The sequence below is a fragment of the Pangasianodon hypophthalmus genome, chromosome 28, assembly GCF_027358585.1.
Source record: "Pangasianodon hypophthalmus isolate fPanHyp1 chromosome 28, fPanHyp1.pri, whole genome shotgun sequence".
Lineage (NCBI taxonomy): Eukaryota > Metazoa > Chordata > Actinopteri > Siluriformes > Pangasiidae > Pangasianodon > Pangasianodon hypophthalmus.
Genome location: NC_069737.1, coordinates 1,149,515 through 1,172,752, shown reverse-complemented (window position 1 = coordinate 1,172,752; position 23,238 = coordinate 1,149,515). Strand labels below are relative to the sequence as shown.

Here is a 23,238-nt window from a genome sequence, read left to right as displayed (position 1 = left end):
ATGCATCCTGTATAGAAATGTTATATATAATGGTTAGACCGAAGCAGTGCAATATGGCTTTATTGTATTGTTAAATTTGTACAGTTTTGTACTGATGATACAGTTTAATTTGGTATTTAATTTGCAGACTTGCTTCACACTGTAATAATACTTTGTGTAATAAGAAACTCTTTCTGTGACCTTTTGGTCCAGTGACACTGAATTCTGGTCTTAGGTAACACTTCTTTTCCTATGTAAAACAGGACTCTTTGTTTTTATAGCTGTAGAGTCAAGTGTGAAGTTTTGTTTTAAATGTTAATCCAACTCTGGAGAACAGTGCTACTTTCTATTTGCCAAGAAAATGCATTCAAATAGTCACAATGTGCTTCTCCTAACATTGTAAGGTGTGTAAGAATCTAGTCGTGACCTGTTTCTGGCCTTTAATACGTCATGTAGATCTTCCTTCATGATTATAAAACTCTGTAGTTCCTTTGTAGATCCATCATTTTGAAATAATTATGATTAAGACACTTCTACAATTTTCTTCTGGATTCCCAATGGGTTAGATTTTATCTCACTGCCCCAAAATGCTGCCTCCTAGTTACCAAGAAGAGGCAGTGATGATTTTATATAGCAGCCATGATAATATTGTGCATGCTGAATGTTGTATCGGATTTTTGGCACATGGATGAACTCATTCACTTCCTTTCTGTGCTGAAATTTGAGGTTGATGGGTCAGTGTTTGGGTTTGTTTAAATAAGGCGTCTGGAGTCTGCAGGAAAGTGGAAGGCAAATGGAAATCAGTCTACGTCATTCCTGTTGTAATCCCTCCATGTTTAACAAGAGGACAGGTGAAGTAAGCAGATAACCTTTTCAGGGAGTTGTGTGCAAGCAGTGAAGATCTGAAACGGAGAAACATCAGCCTTCAGGTAAGTTTTAATGCTCAATGCTTATCCTTATTGTTAGAATGGCTTGAAACCTAAAAACAAATTCAGTAACAGGTTAATTTAAAAATTGACTGATGAACAATTGTTTCAGAATGCTTAAAATTCATCTCATAATTAATAATGCATTAATAATATTTCATCATAAGGTTAAACATGTTATAATACACATTTAATTTAATGAATATTAAATTATACATCTAAAACCATCAATCCTAAATAATAGTAAAGATTTAAATGCAGTTTTTTTTAATTACTTCCCAAGTAATTAATTTAATGTAAAACTAATTTTAGCATTTTAAAGGAAATTTGTTAATATAAATTTGTATTTTGGTACATTTAAACTTTTATGTTGTATGTATTTTTTTTTTTTATTTTTGTGACTCCCCAGCTACCCATTCATCATGAAACTGAATCTTATTCTTCTCCTGTGTATCACTGGTGAGAGCATTTTTATAAACCATTTTTTTGTATTTAATAAATTCAATATTCAGTAAATTCAGTGGTTAACAAATAGGATGCAGGTGTTATTTATTTATTTATTTATTTATTTATTTATTTATGAGTTACGTGCCAAGTGCAGTCTTTTAGAGTTAATTTGAGGGTATTTACATCCAAATCAGGTGGACAGTGTAGGAATTACAGCATTTTTTGTATGTTGCTTTATTCTTCACCTTATAAAAGGTATATAAACCCTTTCCTGGCAAAGAAAATTCACAGCAACTTACCCCGAATACAAATGCCACACCTGAAATCAATGCTAGACCTTTTATCTGCTTACTTGTAAGTAAAATAATGAAGGAATAACACGCACCTGGCCATTGAACAGCTGGGCAGCCAATTGTCCAATAACTTTTGGTCTCTTAAAAAGGGGGGGCCACATATAAATAGTGCTGTAATTCCTACACCATAAATACCCTCAAATCTAAGTCTGAAAGTCTGAACCTTGAGCTTTCATATAGTCATTATTTAAATTCAGGAAAGGTGCAGATGAACAAATGGGAAGCAGGGTGGCTTTGCTGCTGCAGTAGCCACTACTGCTATGACCTGTGGTCATGATTGCAACTACTCTGACCTATTTTTTTCTTCTTCTTTTTGCAATTTAAAACATCTAAGGTATTTATTTTTTTCTCATCAGTCTGGGACATTTTTCCCCACTTTGTGCAAGTTGACAGGTCTCAATATGATGTGAACCAAATTTGGTGAAGATTGGACAAAATTTGGAGGAGCAAAAATAGCAGTTAGATGGAACCATTTTCAGTATGTTATTGTAACATTTGACCAGTAAGTGGCACTGTCACAAAATTTGTTGTATAGCCTCAGGGCATGGTCCTGAAGATACCTACCAAGACTTCTCTCAATGTGCAGGTCATTGCTGAGATACAGCCTCCAATTTCTGTTTGGTGGCTTCACTTTTTTTTGCATTTGCCAGCACGTTACAGAAAAATGGTTTGAATATCAATATTTTTTGATAATTTTTGTTCAGACATGTCTCAAGATGATGTGAGCTAAATTTGGTGAAGATTGGACAAAATTTGGAGGAAGAGCAGCAAAAATGGCAGTTAGATGTAAGCATTTTTGGCATGTTATTGTTACTTTTGACCTGTAGGTGAGGCAAAGCAGAAATTTGTTGCATAGCCTCAGGTCATGGTCCTGAAGATGCCTACCAAGTTTTGTGTCAGTGCGCAAAGTCGTTGCTGAGATACAGCCTCACTTCGTGTTTGGTGGTTTCACCATCAGATTCATTAACCCATTATGGACAAACCATTTGGAATATTCAAAATTCTTTTGATAAATTTTGTGAGGCTTACTCTGAAGATTACTTGTGCCAAATTTGGTGATTATTGGGCAAAATTTTTAGATGGAGTCGCAAAAAAAACAGTTTTGTAACAAAATCCAAGATGGTCGACAGGAGGTACACTTGAATTTCAGATGTTGGTGTGTGTTCACTTCCGCATACTCCAGGGAATTACAGAAAAAATTCACTGTGAATTTATCACAAAGTCTTCAAATGATATAACAAAAATTAAAGTGGTTCAGTTCTTGAACACAAGGTGGCACAGTCATGAAATGCCTTGGGTATATTCAAGGCCTGGTTCTAAAGATACTTATCAAGTTTCATGATGATGACATAGATGCATTGCTGAGATACACCCTCACATCCTGTTTTTTGCATTTGCCAGCATGTTACAGGAGAATGGTTTTGAATATCAAGATTCCTTTGATAAGGGACCCCAGGGAATCCAGGAATGTGTGGCTTTTGGACATTTTGGACACAATATTCAAAAGTTATGACAATAAAGGTACTTCCAAAATTTGACCAAGTCAGCAGCCCTTGGCCCAAATTTGGTCAGAATGTTCCTTATACCCTCCCCAGTAAGCCTGCCAAATTTCACAACTTTCTTACCAAATGGTTCTATGGGCTGCCATAGACACCATAGCCAGAAAAAGAAGAAGAAGAAGAAGAAGAAGAAAAAGTAGAAAAAGAAGAAGAAAAAGTAGAAAAAGAAGAAGAAGAAGAAGAAAAGGTAGAATAACAATAGGGTGCATAAGCACCTTCGGTGCTTGGCCACCTAATAACACTTAATATTTGCTTGCAAAAAGTGCATCAAACTGGTGACTCACTGAAATCACCAAGCTGTTGCATTCTCCTTTCGTGAAGCTTTTCCTGGTTTGTAGCGCAGCTTCTTTCAGTTGTTGTTTGTTTCGGGGGGTTTCGCCCTTCAGTCTCCTCTTCAGGAGGTGAAACGCTGCTCAGTTGGGTTAAGGTCTGGTGATTGACTTGGCCAGTCTAAAACCTTCCACTTTTCCCCTGATGAAGTGCTTTGTTGTGTTGGCAGTGTGTTTTGGGTCGTTGTCTTGTTGCATGATGAGGTTCCTCCCAATTATATTGGATGCATTTCTCTGTAAATTGTCAGACAGAATGTTTCTGGACTTCTGAATCCATTCTGCTGCAACCATCATGAGTTCCATCATCAATAAAGATTATAGCCTGTTCCAGAAGCAGCCATGCAAGCCCAAGCCATGACATTACCTCCACCATGCTTGACTGATGAGCTTCTTTGTTTTGGAGCAGAGCAGATCCTTTCTTTCTCCACAAGTTGCCCTTTCCGTCACTTTGGTAGAGGTTAATTTGGTTCCAGAACTTTTGTAGCTCATCTCTGTATTTCTTTGTGAATTCCAATCTGGCCTTCTGATTCCTGTTCCTGATGAATGATTTGCATCATGTGGTATGGCCTCTATATTTCTGCTTTTAAAATCTTCCTCGAATGGAGGATTGTGATACTTTCATCCCTGCCCTGAGGAGCTTGCTGGTGATATCACTGATTGTGTATATATACCATTCACAGGAGCACCTGTACAACTGCACATTCTGTTTTCTAATTAGCCAATCATGTGGCAACAGCACAATGCATACAATCATGCAGATACAGGTCATGAGCTCCAGTTAATGTTCAAACATCAGAAGGTGGAAAACCTGTTATCTCAGTGACTTCGATCGTGGCATGGATGTTGATACAAGATGGGCTGGTTTGAGTATTTCAGAAACTGCTGATCTCCAGGGATTTCCACACACGACAGAGTTTAAAGACTTTAAACAGTATGGTGCGAAACACAAAAACACACCCTGTGAGTGTAGGGTCTGCAGGCTGGAACACCTTGTTGATGTGAGTGATCAGAGGAGAATGACCAGATTGGGCACAGACTCACATAAATGAATATATATATATATATAGAATATATATATTGACACCAGTCTATCTTTGAGCACCGTGCAAAGTATACACACACATTATCACACACCTTCTCAATTATCATGTGCAATCCTCTTACTGACATGTTTTGGGAAGTGGAAGGAAACCAAAGAACCCTGAGGAAACCCATGTAGACAAGGAGAACATACTTTTTTTAAAACTGTAAACCATAGCATGAGCCAACAATATAAATGCTTCAACTCTCCCAAAGAACAAATTCCAATCAACAATGATAAGGAGATCTAATGCAAAATGTTGACAATGTTTTCATTGATATTTATTCAGTGTGTAATCACACTGCCTTGTGTATATACAGATATGTGCAACAAGTCATCAATAATGTGTTCCTTTGATTCCTGCTGTACTTGTTTGCTTTTCTTCCTTCGTTTCCTCATGGCCTCAGAGGGAGGAGCAAAGAGGAGAGGAAAGGAAACAAAAAGGCACAATTAAACAAAAGAGAAGCATTAATCTTTTTTTTTTTTTACTGTTCCTCTCTATTTCTCTTTAGGAATATCTATAATCAAATACTGACCATATGTGTGTTTGGTAACACTTTACAGTACTGTTCAACAACTCTTAGGTAACTATATAGAGGAACTAAGCAGGAATGAATGAGTAGTTATTCGTTAATATCTATCTTATTCCTATAAAATACTAAGAACTACTTACTAATTACACAGTAAGTATGTTAATAGGAGTTCACTATTAACTATGCAGTAATGAATGGTTCTTTGTGCTTAGTTCCTGCGTAGTTCCTTCATAGTTACCGATGAGTTGTTGAATTGTATTGTAAGTATTACTGTGTGTTTCATTAAATATAATGTTACCAACAGGTCTTCTTCCAATTTCTGTATCCATCCTGCGAACCGTCCCTCACAAGTATGACCTGATTAAGGTACCGATGTCATGGCCCGTTGCACAGAATTACTGCAGGGTGATGTACACCGACCTGGCAGCAATCCTAAGTGATACTGATTGGTTAAGATTGAAGAAAGAAGCAGCAAACAAAGGTCTGGCAACACCTGCTTGGGTCGGATTGTACAGCGATATCAACAACTGGCGCTGGTCCTTAAATGACCTCCCACTGAAGAATGTCACTTATACCAATTGGTTCCCTGGAGAGCCTAATAATGGTGCTGGAAAAGAAGCGTGTGGTGCAATAGGTGCATATAATACATGGTATGATGTACCATGTACAGGAGTAAGACAGTTCATATGCTACAATGGTGAGTAAACATCCTGATATTAATTTGTTTAGTTTTGGTTTGATGGCTAGTTTTTCATATTTTAGGGTGTTTCTTGGTATCATGTTTTCTGTGGAGACAGGTGCAGACATAGACGTGACCATTTGTTTACTTTTTTCCACAGCTAGTTTCAGTGGCTCTGACAAGTTCATCGGCATCACTAATCCTCGCCTGACCTGGCCTGAAGCTCAGGCTTACTGCCGAACACATCACACAGACTTGGCCAGCTCTCTTAACAGCTCAGATCAAAACATGTTAGCGCAGGTGAGGAATCGGCAGGGTGATTCCTGGATTGGGTTATACAGAGACTTGTGGAAGTGGTCAGACGGGACCAAAGCTTCAGGCCTCCCATGGGCTCCTGGACAACCGGATAATTACGGAGGAATTGAGAACTGTGGAGTCTTTTATAACGGACTGTTCAGTGATACAACCTGCACCAGCCAGTACTATTTCTTCTGTCACACCAGTGAGTCTTTTATTTTCTTGACTATTGCTATTAATGTCGATTCAATCGTAACTTCAAAAAACGAAAAATGAAGTATATATCAAGTTTTGTGTTTTTGTATGTTTTTTTTATCTTCTGTAACTTGTCAAAAAAAAATTACAGCTAACAGTTCATGGGTAAATTCCAGCCGCAGAGAAGAAGAGGAGATGAAGGTTGATTGAGATACACTTAATTTTATTTTAGTGCAAAAGTCAGCATTATTTCAAAATATGAATGTGAGATTTTACTGTATGAAAATATAAATATACATGAAACAAACAAAACTCCTAACACATAAAGTGTCTCTGTGTAATTAATGTAGGGTAAATTTTAGATAGACAGTTCAGTATGTCATTAAGCCACATACCATAAAGTTCATTGAGAAAGTAGCTTGTCTTTAAGGAGAAAAATTATGCATTATGGGGAAATGAAATGGTTTTCTTTAGATCTTTTACAAAACGATTGGAATAAGATTTTTTTTAAAGAGGGGTAGAAAAACTGTGTGTGTGTTTGTGTGTGTTTATTCCACAGTTTCCCCAATGAGGAGTCAGATAATGAGACTGCAGGTGAAGTCTGATGGGAGTGTGTTCGATCCTGCTGTGCAGTCGTCCATTTTAGAGAAGGTGAGTCGCAGGACGTCTCTCAAGTTTTGAGAAATTTTGTGCAAAATGCCCCTGTTAGCATTTCTCACTGTTCACCTGCTCAAATTTCTGTGATTCTCAAGAATTTTGCTCCTTTTATTAATTCATGGCTTCTCTGTGACACGTATTCCTTTTCTTTTCAGTTTGACTAATTAAATCCTAATTCTGTTCTTCAGATCAAGCAGAAACTGGAGGACAATGGCATGTTGGAGAACACCTCAGTGACCTGGAAGGTGCAGCCAGATGGAGACATCTTCCACAAGAAAAAAAAGGATGATCTGTAATGTCTAAATGCTCACCTTCAAGTCAAGTAGATTTCAAACTCAGTGAAATTTTATTTAAACTCCAACATTTAAGCTTTGATCAGTAGGGGAAGTCAGAAGACAAGATTAACCAGAAGTAGAGGAATAATAATATTGTTTTATTGCTCTGTTTGTAACACGCCCACTTTGACTTTGCCACCTTAATTTTATAATCAGTTTTCAATGTTATGGCAAATATTTAATATTTAATATGTTCAGCTTTTGCTGCACGTGGCCACTGGAGATAATCAAAGGAAAAAGTCAAAGAGGACGTGTTCAAATACCGGGTTTAATGCATCAGTGTGTCGTAGTAAAGAATAATTCCTATAGATATGATAGAGAATGTAATAGAACCTGTAAATACACTGTGTGTACTTTGAACAGTCAGATATAATGCACTTGCCACTATTACTGTAATTTTCTTCTTCTAACTCTGCAGTTCTAAATATGTTGTTATTCCTTGCATTTTGTTTCTATTCTCTGCACCTAAGGCATTAAGGATATACATTAATATCATCAATAAACAATTTTAAATAGAAACCTTTTGTCACTTTTTGTAACCATTATAAAATTAAGCTTATTTTGGTCTGCTACTATTAATTCAGTGCAGGTGTTTTATATTCATCCATAAAAACACATCATCATCATCATCATCATCACGTCACTTCAAAACTGTCCTCATATCAGCAGCAAACAGAGTAAAGAGTCACAATTTAGAAAGGTATTTTATATAATTATATAATTTTATATAATTATATAACATTATATATAAATGTGATTCAGCAGAACAATTAGTAACATCTGAGGAACACCTACACTAGCTGAGCTTCAGAAGTGCTGACTCCAATTCTCGCCACCAGAGGGAGACAGAGAGCTGCCACTCAGTAATCAGTGGTAACTGGCTTCACCTGTGACTGGCCTATTTAAGGGCTGTTTACAGGTTGCTCAGATGCTCAGTCTTGAGTTCTCCTTGTTAAGCGTGGTACTGAGTCTAAGCTGGTAGTTTGGTAAAATGCTTGCATATATCTCTCGGCTCTCCTTCTCTCTCAAGCTTTCTTGCTGCGTCAGACCAAACCTCTTGGAGCTTCTTTCTTGGGGTTTGTCTGGATTTTTCCTGTTCCTTGCTTTTAAAAAACTGAGTTTATTTATTTCCTTCTTAAGTCAGTCTTTTACTTTGTTTTTTCATTTACTCTTCTCGAGCCTTTGGCAATGCCCACTCCCAGTTCTTTGTTTGTGCTGGGTTGGTAGCTCACTGGACAGCATGTTGGTGTCTCCAACCTTGAGCTCTAGGTTCAAGCACCACATGGGGTGACCCTTTGTTTTCCCTTTTTTTGGAGGTGTTTTTTCCCTAAGTTTGCTTCCCAAGGCCTAACCTGAGTAAATATGAAATACATTATTAAATACAATTATTTTAGAATGCACACAATAGACTTACATTATTAGCTGTATCATTAAGGATCACATTTCACATTTTAGATAATATTTGGTCAGCATTCCAAACATTAATCGCAACGGGTTGTATCTCCTCTCTCCTCTCCAGGATTGCCAAAGCTCGGCACTGGAGACAGGTCATCAGCAATGATGTTCTGTCTTCCCGCTTTGTGATGGATCAGGAATTTGAAGGGCTGCAGTGTCAAGTACCACTGTGTCACCCTAGTGTTGTGGTCCTTCATAGTTTGGATCCATGAGAAAGCCTGATCAGTATCCAGATCAAAACTCCCTACCAAGCAGGTAGTATCTCAGGCTGTCAAGAACCCAATTTATGGCAAGGAGATGAGCAGAGGTAGCTTTTTAGGACAGTCTTCAGTCCACTCCACTGGGTTCTTGGTGGCATTTGTGGTATGATTAGTCAGGGAAACTGCGATGGAAGTGAACTGGAACTGGATGAAATGCTGATACCACCCGACAAGACCCGGGAATGACCATACCCACTTCTTGGTGTGGGATCTTGGGCTGTTCCGGATGGCTTCCACCTTGTCGACCTGAGGCAGCACTTCTCCATTTTCTAGTTGGTACCCTAGGTAGCGGGTTTCATGTTTGGCTCACTCACATTTTGCAAGGTTCAGGGTGAGCCTGGGCTCATGGATTCGGCCCAAGACCCTACGAAGATGCTGCAGATAGTGCTTCCAGGTGTTACTGTAGATGACCACATAGTCAAGGTAGGCTGCACAGCACTCCCAGAGCTCTGGAGGACCTAATCCATGAGACACTAGAATGTGGCTGGAGCGCCATGCAACTTGAATGGCATCAATCTGAACTTGAAGAGCCCTATCTGGGTCCAGAAGGTACGCCCAAGACTTCTCATCTAAGGGGTCATTATTCTTTACATAGGCCAAGGGTATTGATGAATTTGGCCTGTCCAATTTTCTCCAACAAGTCATCAATGCAGAGTGTTGGGTAGGTATCAAACTGTGACACAATTTAGCTTTGGGAAGTCCATGCACATTCTAAGGGACCCATCCTTCTTTGGGACTATGACAATAGAGCTGCTCCATTCACTGGTGGAAGGCTCAATGACACCCAAAGTCCTTCATGGTGGTAATTTCATCCTTTAGTGCCTTCATCAGTCTCTCTGGCACTTGATAAGGGTGTTGCCAAATTGGATTGGGATCTTTCAAGTGGATTGTATGATGTCCTTCCAGGGGTCTGCCAGAACAGGGCTGGAAACTCTGTGAAAACTTGGCATAGCTCTGTCTCTTGGTCTTTGTTGAGATTTCCCAGTTCCCCTACTGCCTGTTGCATATCACCTCCATATCACACTCGTTATCCTCTTCATTGTCCACCTCACACACCATCAGTGATGTTTTCAGGGCTGCCTTTCTCTCCTTCCACTCTTTGAAGAGGTTCACATGGTAAATTTGTCTTTCCTTACCCCTGTCTGGATGACAGATTTCATAGGTGACAGGACCCATCTTTCGAACAATGGTATAGAGCCCATGCCACTTTGCTGTGAGCCTATTGGTGGAAGACAGTAGGAGCAGCAGCACCTTCCTTCCCGACTGGTAATTGCGGTGTCTTGCGTGCTGGTCAAAGAGGGAATACCTCTCAGGATTTTTATTTTTCAATAGCTCTGACTTTATCAAAAGCTTAACTGGCCAACAATTCCATCTTAAGCAAATCAGTAGCACTTTGTGATGATTTACATCACAGAGACTGATTTCCATCTCAACTTTCTGTAGGACTAGACAGATTTAAATAAAAGCAAACAGACTGGTCCTCCTCAAACCTAAAAACAAAAAATTAGAACAGTGTTTCCTGATCATAAGTTCTTAAATAATTTTGGTAAAAATACATCATAGTTTACATATAACATATTAACAGTATAATAAGTAAAACCTTTTTTTCTGTTCATGAGGTGACTCATAACACAAGTTACTACCACTATGCTTGCTGTACTTGCTATAATTATTGATTGTATTTTGATTATTTAACCGCAACTCAAGCATTTTTCAGGTTACAATATTGCGCTCAAATGTACACACACTGGCCAGACGTGAGTTTGATCATACAGATACTCCAAAGAGGAAACTGATGAAAAAGGAAATTTTCAGCCTTTTTCTCTTTTGGAGGAAACCAAATGTGCCATTTTTTATCATTTTCTTCCAAAATATTTTGGTGGCGTCTCTAATAAACAGTATAATTAAGTGATGTTAAATATTTATTTAATGGCAATTACGTCAGACACATTGATAGAGTCTACTTCATATGAATTAATTTTTTTTTTAAATCAGTCATTCTGGATTCTCTGGCATTTTTGCTGGAGAAAACAGAATAGTGCTCTTTTGGCATATTTTTGCTTTCTGTTGTTAAAATGTGAAGCTCCTACAGAAAATGTATAAAGATTAGCAGGTCATGTAGCTATTTAATTTTTGGTATTTTTCATCTTACACATGCCCCCTATCCCATCCCACCCCCTTTTGCAATTCCTTGCAATTGCCATACAGTTTGAATACCTCTGGTATAGAGGATACAATGTAAAGTAAGTAGTGTGGAGCCGCTCAGATAGCTTGTAAAATGAAGAGGGTTAAAATGTTTTCCCTGGTACATTATTTTTCCCTACATTTTTCCCCTTGCTGTCCTGTTCTTTTTATTTCACATTTACATTTACAGCATTTAGCACTCAGAAGTGCTTTGTAAGTGTCTATCAAAAACATCCTCATGCTAGTTCCATTGTTCAGGTTACTGAGAATAACACTGAGCTAAAAAGGTTAGAGAGAAACTACAAGTTAGTACATTTCTTCCCCACTATCTGTCCCCATTTTATCCTGTCTCTCTCAACCTTCACTTATCAATTCTTTGCATTCTATCCCTATAATCTTGGTTTTGCCTTTCTCATAACAATATGTCACTAGTAACTTTGAGACATTACTGATATATCAGTCTCAAGAAATCAGGCCTGGCTTCAGAAACATGCACACAGTCTTGCCCTTGCTCCTTTGTGTCATGGTTGCCATGGTAACAAGATTCAAGTACTTCTGTTTGGGATATCTTGTTTCTATTTCATCTCTAATTTGTTTTTCTCATCGTGCTAACCTGTTTCTCATTTTCCTATTCTTATTTTGTTTATTTAAATCTTGTTTCCATTGGTTCAGGGGAATATTCATTTTTGAATATTCAGTTTTGAGCCTTGTTTTCCTAGTGTTTGTCTAATATAGTGTTTTTCCATGATCACATTGTTTCTTGGTTTTGACAGTTGTCTGTCTGTCAATTACTGTATGTATTGTCTTGTAGGTAATAACAGAATCTTTCTTTTCTCATGGAGACTCCACAGCATTAATGTTTAAAAAAGCACAAAGTGTTGTTCATTAATATATTAAAATTATTATCACTGTCAAAGTGCTGTGGTATAAGAAGAATAAAACACTTTAAGACATGCTGGTATGGGAAAATAATCCACTTTGCTTCGAATCTGGCCGTATTATACCATCCCATCATGGATTACTTTCCTATAACAGCACACCCCTTCATGTTTTATTCCTTATTTATTATCCCTGTACCATTTACTTCCTAAAGAGCTCCTTGTCGTACGCATGAAAACAGAGCAATTTCCTTTCATGTTGTTTTTGTTGTTGTTTTAGTTAAGTTTTTTTTTTCTTGACAAATTGTTTTCAATACTACTGAAACAAATTTAATTCCATAATTTAAGTGCATCATGTGCAAATATTTTTTAAACACAGTGCTACTTTTTATTTCAACATTGTAAGAATATAGTCCTGACCTGTTTCTGGTGTTTAATACATCATGTAGATCTTCTTTTATGATTATAAAACTCTGTAGTTCCTTTGTAGATCCATTAATTTGAAATAATTATGATTAAGACGCCTCTACATTTTTCCCTTGGATTCCCAGTGGGTTAGATTTTATCTCACTGCCCAAAAATGCTGCCTCCTAGTTACCAAGAAGAGGCAGTGATGATTTCATAAAGCAGCCATGATAATATTGTGCATGCTGAATGTTGTATTATTGGCACATGGAAATTCCACACTAAAGGCAACCTGATGAACTCATTCACTTCCTTTCTGTGCTGAAATCTGAGGCCGATGGGTCAGAATTTGGTTTTGTTTAAATGAGTCTACAGTCTAAAGGAAAGTCACGTAGAAATGGAAATCAGTCTACATCACACATGTTGTAAATTCTGACCATTTCTTCATCCCTCCATGTTTAAGAAGAGGACAGAGGAAGTAAACAGATAAGCTTTTAAGAGAGTTGTGTGCAAGCAGTGAAGATCTAAAATGGAGCCAGTCCTCAGAGTTTCATATTACAGGTATGTTTTAATGCTGGTTGCTTCTCTTTATTGTTAGAATTGCTTCAGATTTTAGAGTTTCATAATAAACCAATAATAAGCAAGTAATAAGTAGCATTTTAATTAAAAAATATATATGATTATGATTATTTATTTGATATTTATTGTAGAAGCTTAAAATATTAAGCTTACAAATATTATTTAAGCAATAAAAAAAATTAAACCCTGAAAATAAAAAGGATTTACAAGCAGTTTTTAACGAAGTAAGTGCTTGTTGTTATTAGGGTTATCATGATACCAGAATTGTGATACCAACTTGAGTATGATGATGTATTTTTTTGTTTGTTTGTTTAATTTTTTTAGTTTTTTTGGTCTTGCCAATTCCCACCCACTCACCAGATAGCTCAACACCTTTTCTTCTTTAACCCTATCACATGACAACCACTAACTGAGGTGGGAGGGGCATGCACGTGCTTCCTCTGTGACTCATGAAGCCAACTTCCACATCTCTTCTAACTTCAGCTTATGCAGCATCACAGGGGGCATAACACACTCAAAGGAAAGTGCTATCTGCCCTATTCTGTATGCATGAGCTCACAGCCGCCCACGATTGGCTAATGTTGCTCTGATTGACAGGAGAGAGAGTATGCCCCACCCACCCAGAAAGCACGACCAATTTTGCTCTCTTGACTTCTGGCCATCGATGGCTGCAGCAGTTGTAACTGTTGGAGAAAAAAAAAAGGGTATTAACCTGTAGAGGAGAGCCAGCACAATTTTCCCCTTATCTTATATTATCTCTTCTCATCTCATCTCATGTTTAGTTCATTAATGCACTATTTCATTAACACAACAATTGCAATCAGGTGGCGACCAAAATAACTCGTCCAAGCCTGTCTGCTCGATGTGGTTTCAGTACGGTTCCAATCAAATATTATTGTGGTTCGATTGCAGTGAGAAACGATTCGATTCTGAATTGATCCAACTGCACAAAGTGAACTGAACATGGCATGTATTTTGGGATGATTGTGAGATTTTTCTGCAGATGTGATTTGCTAAATTGAGCTGTGAGGCAAGACATAATAATAAGGATAGAAAGTGCTGCCGAAATGGGATGTGTTCAGGAGATCTTGACCAACAAACAAACAAAAGGAAAATTAACGGTGGATGTGATACACAAAATGTTTTAAACTAATCATCTCTATAACTATCTAGTAGTATACGGAGTAATATATTTAAGCATGTGTGTTTAAATTTATATGAATAATTTACATTTATCTAAGAGCAAAAATAACAGATTAAAAGTGAACAACAATAACGAGTCACTCTCCATTATTATAATGCAGCATTTAACTAGGATTAGCAAAGCTTAGCTAACAGACATAGGCTATCCTATTACATATTTTCATCATAATGAAATCTGCTACATGACAGGTAGCTAACCGGTCGACTTTCGGATGCTTGTCAGCAAGATTTCAAAATTTGGGGTGATTTCAATTACTCTCATCATCTGTCAGGTATATAGCCACACCTCACTCCTGTGTGTGTGTGTGTGTGTGTGTGTGTGTGTGATTTGCATCATTGCAGACTCTTGATTAGCAGCTTGTGTAATGTGATTCACCCAGGGAAAACGACATGTTCTGAAATTAAACAGCTTTTCATGGTTTAGAATCAAAAAAGTGTCCATAGATTGTGCGTTCCCTTCTTCTTCTTCTTCTTCTTCTTATTATTATTATTATTATTAACACTGTAAACCCAAACAAGTCAATATAACTGAAAAAATAAAAACCATAACCATTGCCTTAATATTTTTAAGCTTCTAAATATGCATCATGTTTGCCAAAACTAAATGTGAATGAGTTTGTCTTACTTAAACATTAATTCAACGTAATTAAATATTTAAAGTAATTGCAACTCTAAACCAAAGACTTCACTTCTCACTTTAATTGCAACTGATTGCATTAAATTAACCAAGTTCTTGTAACTGAAAAGACACATACCATGAATAGACGCATACTGAAAATAGGTTAAAATTTATTTATGACGTAAAGAGCAGGTTTTCACAGGATTCAAGATAGGGACCACCACCCCAGTCTGCCAATCCAAAGGTACTGTCCCTGACCTCCATGCAGTGTTGAAAGGCATGTCAGGCAGGACATCCCAACATCATCAAGAGGAACTCAGAGTGAATCTCATCCACCCCAGGATTCCTGCCATTAAAGAGTCGTTTAACTGCCTCAGTGACCCTCAGCCCTAGTGATGGGCAAGTCCTCCTCTGAGTCCTCCAGCTCTACTTCCTCAATAGAAGGTGTGTCAGTGGTATTCAGGAAGTCCTCAAAGTTCTCCTTCCACTGTCCGACTATGTCCCCACTTGAGAGTTTCTTCCCACAGGCCATTCAGGCCCTCATCCAGGACAACACCAAGGACTAGAGCTTGACTTTTTTGCACAACACACACACCCTACGCTCCTGTTACGTAATATACCTGTATTACCCCATATTTATAAATATTTATATGTTGGCAATTTCACTACAACTACCTCAGCCTGATGCTGCACAGCATTATATTGCACAAACAACTGCACATATCTGCATTTTATTCCAAATATATTCATACTGTTGCTGCCACTTATCTTTTATATCCCTTATATTTTTATTTTTCCTTTTCTACCTGTAGGCTGTTGCAGTGCAGTGGTAGAGCTTCTGCTTTTACATGTAAATTCTGCTTTATGTAAATAAAGGTTTATGTAAATTCTATTTTATGTCACAGACAGCTGAGAAAAAGCATTTCACTGCACATCATACTGTGTGTGGTTGTGCGTGTGACCAATAAAATTCAAATTTGAATTTGAAATCATTATGTAGTGAAAATCATAATACTGGGGTAGATGTTTATCAGCATGACACTTGATCATACAGTTGTTCCTCGGCGTGACGGTGAGGAAGACCACCCCTCCTCTCAACGACCAGGTGCTGTGAAGAATACTCTACACAGAGTTAACCCACGGAAGGCTGCTGGACCAGACAACATTCCTGGCAGAGTGCTCCAAGGGTGTGCAGACCAGCTGGCGGATGTTTTCACTGACATCTTCAACACCTCCCTGAGCAGCGCCACCGTTCCAATGTGCTTCAAGGCCACCACCATCGTCCCCGTTCCGAAGAAGTCCAGTGTCCTGCCTCAACGACTACCGTCCCATTGCACTCACACACATCATCATGAAGTGCTTCGAGAGGCTCGTCATGAGGCACATCAAGACCCTGCTGCCCCCCTCACGGGATCCCCTGCAAGTCACGTACCGTCCCAACCTCACCCACCTGGGCAATAAAGACACACATGTTCGAATGCTGTTCATAGACTTCAGTTCAGCATTTAACACAATCATTCCTCAGCACCTGATTTTGTACTGTCTTGTGCCTTCTGCACATGCTTGCACTGTGCACTTTATGTAAATATATTTAATGTCTACTGTAGTTCTGTGTGTTGTTTTATGAAGCACCTTGGTCCTGGAGGAACGTTGTTTTGTTTCACTGTGTACTAACTAGCTGTTTATGGTTGAAATGACAATAAAGCCACTTGACTTGACTTGACTTTAGGACACAGTGAGCTGCTTTATGCAGGTGAGCTGCAAACTTCAGAGGGTTTTGCCCAAGTGTTTCATACAAATTCTACATTTTTTTGCTGCTCTAACCGGATTTCTTTTTTGCATAATCAATATAATAATAATATACAGTAATAATAACATTTTTATATGTTCGTTTTTTGTATTTTTATACTTTTAATTTGTACTTTTTTTGTTTGTGACTCCTCAGCTACCCGTCCATCATGAAGCTTTTTCTTCTCCTGTGTCTCGCTGGTGAGAGCCCTTTTATAATCAATTTTTTGTTAATAGATTGTAAAAAAAAATGATAAATGAATATCATACATATTTATTTATTTGTTTGTTACTGAACTGTATTGAAATGAAGTCATTATTAGCCTACTGAAAGAGTAAATATAAGTGAATACAGTGAAGTCTTTTTTTCTTAAGTCTCACTAAATACAATAAATCAAAAATAACTTTATATTACTCATCACTATCATTTACTGTCACTTTTTCTTTTTTTTAATTTTAATTTTCAATTATTTATATAGCACTTTTAACAATGTCACAAAGCAACGTTACAGAAATCCAGATATAAATTTTAATTTAAATTTACACCCTGATTTAAGATTTAATTTGCTGTTGACTTTGCATCATACAGACAGGGCTGTGTCTGATTCTATTTGTGATACGTTGTACTAGGATTGTGAGATTGTGTGTAATATTTTACATTGTCCTATCAGGAATGAGGACAAAACTGAAGTCTGGATGTAAATAAATGTAAAGAGTCATAAGCTGTAACTAAGCTTGTTATAAAATATTAATACATTTATATATACTACACGTGCATGTGCTCTGTGGTGAACAGCAGTAGAGATAGTTATTAAATTCTGATATAGTGAACTTGCCCTGATAAACAACAATTTCTCTTTCTTAAACTTAATTTAATCTCTGTTCATACATGTTTTGCGAGTGAAGACATTTGCAGTTTTATCTGTTCAGCAGCACACACAAGGGAAGCTAAGATGCACCAGAGAAAGATGTTTTGTTCCTCTTCTCTGAAGTCAGACAGCAGGTTATTAAGATTCGTATAGGATTCAAACAGGCCAAAAGGAAACACATATTACAAGCTACAACAAACTTTATCATCATCAATTGTCCCAAGCCTACTCTGATCATAAATCAGGGGTTTATAAATAGGGTTATGAGAGAAACTCACAATCCCCTCTCCTTGTTTTATTAATATAAGAAATATCACTCTTCTATGAAGTTAGACAATAGCCAAGCATGACATAATCATCATGATAGTGAAAAGTTTTGAGAGAAACATAACTCGGGAGTGTGTTTGGCAGATCTCGTCACTGTGACTGAAATTTTGAAACATTTTACGTTCGATTTGGAAATCCGACGAACACGGATATGTTTTGGCTCTTACATGCCAACTATAGTGGATGTCACTTTTAATTCTCCGGATTTACAGGTGAGTGTGTGATGTCATTTGTGCCGCTGCCATTGCACGAGTACGCAAGTCTGCTTCACATCACAACACCCAGCATGGGTTGTTTTTACTATAACAACATGCCCTGTCGTGTTTTATTCCTAACGTATCTATGTGACAGCAGAAATAGATGATGTGGCCTTTCAAACACACCTCCTGACTTTTTATAAAGTCGTGTCAAGCAACATAAGCTCACCCTTCCCATTAGTCTGGTAGGCCAGTGCAAGGAATATTGCTTTGGTTTTTAATCACCTTTGTTAGACATATGTTACAAATGTCACAGTATTTCTAAATTATAAATCTGAAATTTAAAAAAATGTATGGTGGTCATGACTTGAGGTAATTTGCCTAAAAAGTTTTGGAAATCCTATCATTAATGATTATTAAAACTATATTAAAAAATACACATGTTCAGATTCAGCAGTTATCTTTACTAGCATTTATTAGTTTATTAGTTGGCTAACATTAGGCCCCTATGTATTTCCACCACTCCTCCTGTGCTTGTTTTCTTTTCTTGTATCCTATTTTTGCATCTCAGAGAGAGGAGCTATGTAGCGAGGAAAGGAAGCAAGGACAGTTAACGAAATGAAGTACCAATGTTTTATTTTTCTACTTCTCCTCATTATTTCTCATTGTTGGTTGCCCTAAACAGAACTGGCACACCAGGCTGAACTCCAAGACTGAACTGTGGATTATAGACTGAATTAAAGACTGTCAGTGTAATGTTAAGTTTCTGTGTATATCACCAACAGGTCTTCTTCCAATCTCTGTATCCATTCTGCGAACCGTCCCTCACAAGTATGACCTGATTAAGGCAAAGATGTCATGGCCCGTTGCACAGAATTACTGCAGGGTGATGTACACTGACCTGGCAACGATCCTAAGTGATACTGACTGGCTAAGATTGAAGAAGGAAGCAGCAAGCAAAGGTCTGGCAACATCTGCCTGGGTCGGATTGTACAACGATATCAATACGTGGCGCTGGTCCTTAAACAACGTCTCACTGAAGAGTGTCACTTATACCAATTGGTACTCTGATCAGCCTGACAATTATGCTGGAAAAGAATCATGTGGTATAATAGACAGCAATGCAATCTGGTGGGACTCAGACTGTACACAAGAAAAAACCTTCATATGCTACAATGGTGAGTCAATGTTCTGATATTCTTGTGTAGTTACATTACAGAAAACCCAAAAATTCTGAATAAAGAAATAATAAAAATAATATAACAATAAATTAACCACTGAATTGCTAAATACAAAAGAAGTGATTTGTGTCAGTCTTGAGCAGGTGTGCAAACAAACCCGGACAGACAAACAATAAAGGGTAAATCAATGATCAGAATCAGGAGGCAGGCAAAGGATCAGGAGATCTATATACAGGCTGAAGTAGGCAAGAACAGAAACTAGATCAGGAGCTGGAACGAAAGTGAAAACCTGGAACGAAATCAAATCTCAGGATGAAAGGATTAGCAAAGTCACTGACAAAAGCAGGAGTGAAACTTTCTGCTCAATGTACGGGTTATTTAATGGGAGTGTGCTGACTGGTAACAAGTGTGTATAAGCAGAAGTCCAGAGATTGTGGAGACAGGTGGAGATAGGTGGAGAGACATCAGTAACACTAAGTTTTGTTATTTCACAGCTAATTTCAGTGGCGCTGCTAGGTTCATCCCTGTCTCAAGTCCTCTGCTGACCTGGTCTGAAGCTCGGGATTACTGCCGAACACATCACACAGACCTGGCCAGCTCTCTTAACAGCTCAGACAACAACATGATAGCGCAGTTGGTGACATTCAGTATTTATCCCTGGATTGGGTTATATAGAGACACGTGGAAGTGGTCAGATGGGGCCAACGCTTCAGGCCTCCCATGGGCTCCTGGACAACCTGATAATAATGGAGGAGCTGAGAACTGTGCACTGGTTTATAACGGACTGTTCAGTGATGTACCCTGCAACAACCAGTACTATTTCTTCTGTCACACCAGTGAGTCTTTTATTTTCTTGACTATTGCTATTAATAACAAGTCAATGGTACCTTCAAAAATCCCCCAAAAATTAATTATTTACGAAGATTTGTCCTTATGTCATTTTTATTTTAATCTTTCTGTAACTTGTCAAAAAAATTCACATCTTCAGAAAATCATTCTTGGCTCCGTAAGAAGGAAATCAAAATAATATCGTGTTTTAATAACAATAAAAAATATTTCAATAAATACTTGCAGTGCCTTCTAATAAACTGTCCTTCAAAAATTTACCGCTATATCAACTCAACTGGTTGATGACGGCTCACTAAAATATGTGTATTCGTATGCAGAAAAAATAGCTCACTTTTCATGAGTAAATGACAGCACAAGAAGAGGGGAGGAGATGAGTTTCAACGTAAGACAGTTTTATTTTAGTGCAAAGGTTAACATTAATTCAATAATATGAAGGATGCAATTTTACAATATAAAATATAATTAACTACAAAAGAAATGACAAACTAACAAAAGGATTCTCTGTACAATTAATGTAATGTAAATTTAACATAAATGGTTCATTAACTCACCTGAGCCATATATCATAGTATTTACTCAGAAGGTGAAAGCAAAATTGTGTGTTATAGGAAGCTGATTGGCTTTGACAAGTTCATTTGCAGGGAAAAAAAAACTCAATCATCTCATTGGTTTCAGGAGTACATTAAAAGGGAAACCCACTCTATCTATCCATCCATCCATCCATCCATTCATCCATCCATCCATCCATCCATCCATCCATCCATCTAGCCTGATGTCTATCTCCTGGCACCAGGCTGTGTTTTAATCATGTAAAGATGTCAGTATTATTCTCCCATAAAGACTACAGTGCAGGAGATAACTGAACCAGAAATATTCTTCTTTATCTGACCATGTTTTTTTTTTCTTAGCTTATCAGAGACTGTGTGTTTCTTTTACAATTCCAGTGAGGAAACAGCAGATAGTGAGACTGCAGGTGAAGTCTGATGGGAGTGTGTTTGATCCTGATGTGCAGTCGTCCATTTTAGAGCAGGTGAGTCGCAGGACGTCTCTGAAATTTGTTACAACCTTCTTCTTGCTCCTTTTCACTTGCTTTCCTTTCATTCATTCATGCTTTCCACTGTTGCTTGTTTTTTTTTCTCTTCCAACAAGAAAACACAGGCCTGTAATAATCTTTCATCTTGTCTAGAGGCGCTGCAGATTTATTATCCTAAAAATATAGACACTGTTTAATGTTAATGAGTGTTTATGTGGGAAAAACAGTGCTGGTCAGAAGTATTACGCATTACTGTGATGTTCAAATGTGCAATATTTTATAAATTTTATATCATTTTATTTCTTTTATTATTCCTAAGGTGTATATATAGTTATAGTTTTAACTTTTCTTTCTCCCTTCCTTTTCTTTCTTCCTGCACTTTTACTGTCTGTGAGCTGCTGTGATAAGTGAATTTCCCCACTGTGGGATCAATAAAGTTTATCTTACCTTATCTTAAGTAATCAGAGAGAGTTCCTGTAGTGTTAAATGTAAAGGTTATTATAGCAATTAAAAACTGTGTTATTATTCAGGATTGGTACTGAGTAATCAAATCCTGCTTCTGTTCTACAGATCAAGGAGAAGCTGGAGGAAAAGGGCATGCTGAACACCACAGTGACCTGGAAGGTGCAGCCAGACGGAAACATCTTCTACAAGAAAAACAACAATGATCTGTAACATCCAAATGCTCACTCTGTAGATAACATTTAATCTAAAGCTTAAATAATGCCAACTAAAATCTAACTGCAATCTTACATAAAAGCAGAAAAAATTAGAATATTAGAGTAGAAGGAAGATCTAGAAAGTTTGAGAACTACTGCAGTAAACATCATATTCAGTTCAGTTATAATATTCTGTACCTGTTGTTGTTTATATTATTAAATAAACATTTTATGAACAGTTGTTGTAGGAGTGATTTAAATTAAATTAATTAATTAATTAATTAAATGAAATCCAGTTTGTCTGTAGTGAAAGCACATTGGTATCATTTTAATACTTTGTGTGCAATACAGACTTTAACCACCAGGTGGAAGGAGAGCACAAAGAAAATTATGAACTGATTGTGGAGGATTGTGCTATAAGCAAAACATTTTAGGTTGTTTTACAAATAAATTATTTAATATTTGTGCTCAGTAATAGTCACTGATTCCCCTTCACCCACTCTGTGCTCTGAAAGCTGAAGCAGATTTTCCACAGAGAGATAAAGACTCATGACTGCAGGGTAACACTGATATGGACCAAATGATTATTTTCACCAAAAAAAAAAAACAAAAAAAAAAAACAGTAAAAGTTCATAAATTCCTTTCATTCCCCTCCCATATGCAATTTAAATTCAAATTGAAAATGACATACAGTAAATATTTGTTTTTAAATGGTCCATAAAAAAACTATTCTGCAAAAAATTTCAAATTGTTCATTTTAATGGTGGTTAGCACGTTTGCCTCGCACCTCTGGGGTTGAGGGTTTGATTCCCGCCTCCTCCCTGTGGCGCGAAGTTCGCATGTTCTCCCCGTGCCTCGGGGGATTCCTCCGAGTACGCTGGTTTCCTCCCCAGTCCAAAGACATGTGCATAAGTTAATTTGTAGAGTGTGAACGTGTGTGTGTGTGTGTGTGTGTGTGTGATTGTGCCCCGTGATGGCTTGGCACCACATCCATGGTGTCCCCCGCCTTGCTCTCCGCCTTTGTAGGATAAGCGGTACAGAGAATGGATGGATGGATGGATGGAAGCTACGGTCCACACTTAGCATGATGCTCTAAAACTCATAGTCCATTTTCTATAAATGAATATGAACTATTTAAAGGCGTGAAATGGTGACTTGCTGTATTTTTTTATATATAAATATGTAATATTTCCTTAATGCCACTCAGGTATTGTTATTTATGGCATTTTTATGAATACCACTCACACTCACACAAATGATTTCCGCATGAATCCGTCATATCCAGCTTGATAACTGAGGCCCAACGTTTGCAGAAACTGATGTTGTGTATTTGTCATTATGATAATAATTTAACTGCATGTATAAATGCAAGGTGGCCATAA

At 37.5% G+C, this 23,238-nt stretch overlaps 2 protein-coding genes across 3 annotated transcripts; both read left to right on the top strand.

Moving 5' to 3' along the window:
* Positions 1-856: 856 nt before the first annotated feature.
* On the top strand, positions 857-7,835 carry LOC128317668 (putative C-type lectin domain family 20 member A). The gene is made up of 6 exons (XM_053231100.1): positions 857-908; positions 1,315-1,364; positions 5,512-5,904; positions 6,047-6,388; positions 6,938-7,029; positions 7,224-7,835. Exons 2-6 carry the CDS (start codon positions 1,328-1,330, stop codon positions 7,329-7,331), a joined length of 972 nt encoding a protein of 323 aa, XP_053087075.1. The 5' UTR covers positions 857-908; positions 1,315-1,327; the 3' UTR covers positions 7,332-7,835.
* Positions 7,836-8,316: 481 nt separating this feature from the next.
* Positions 8,317-22,003, top strand: LOC117596372 (C-type mannose receptor 2-like). 2 transcript variants are annotated; one of them, XM_034301295.2, is made up of 7 exons: positions 8,317-8,446; positions 13,019-13,113; positions 16,899-16,942; positions 18,920-19,312; positions 19,810-20,151; positions 21,109-21,194; positions 21,768-22,003. In XM_034301295.2, exons 2-7 carry the CDS (start codon positions 13,082-13,084, stop codon positions 21,870-21,872), a joined length of 1,002 nt encoding a protein of 333 aa, XP_034157186.2. In that variant the 5' UTR covers positions 8,317-8,446; positions 13,019-13,081; the 3' UTR covers positions 21,873-22,003. The 2 variants fall into 2 exon arrangements, with proteins under 2 accessions (XP_034157186.2, XP_034157187.2); XM_034301296.2 differs by having other exon boundaries at positions 13,016-13,113.
* Positions 22,004-23,238: the final 1,235 nt, after the last annotated feature.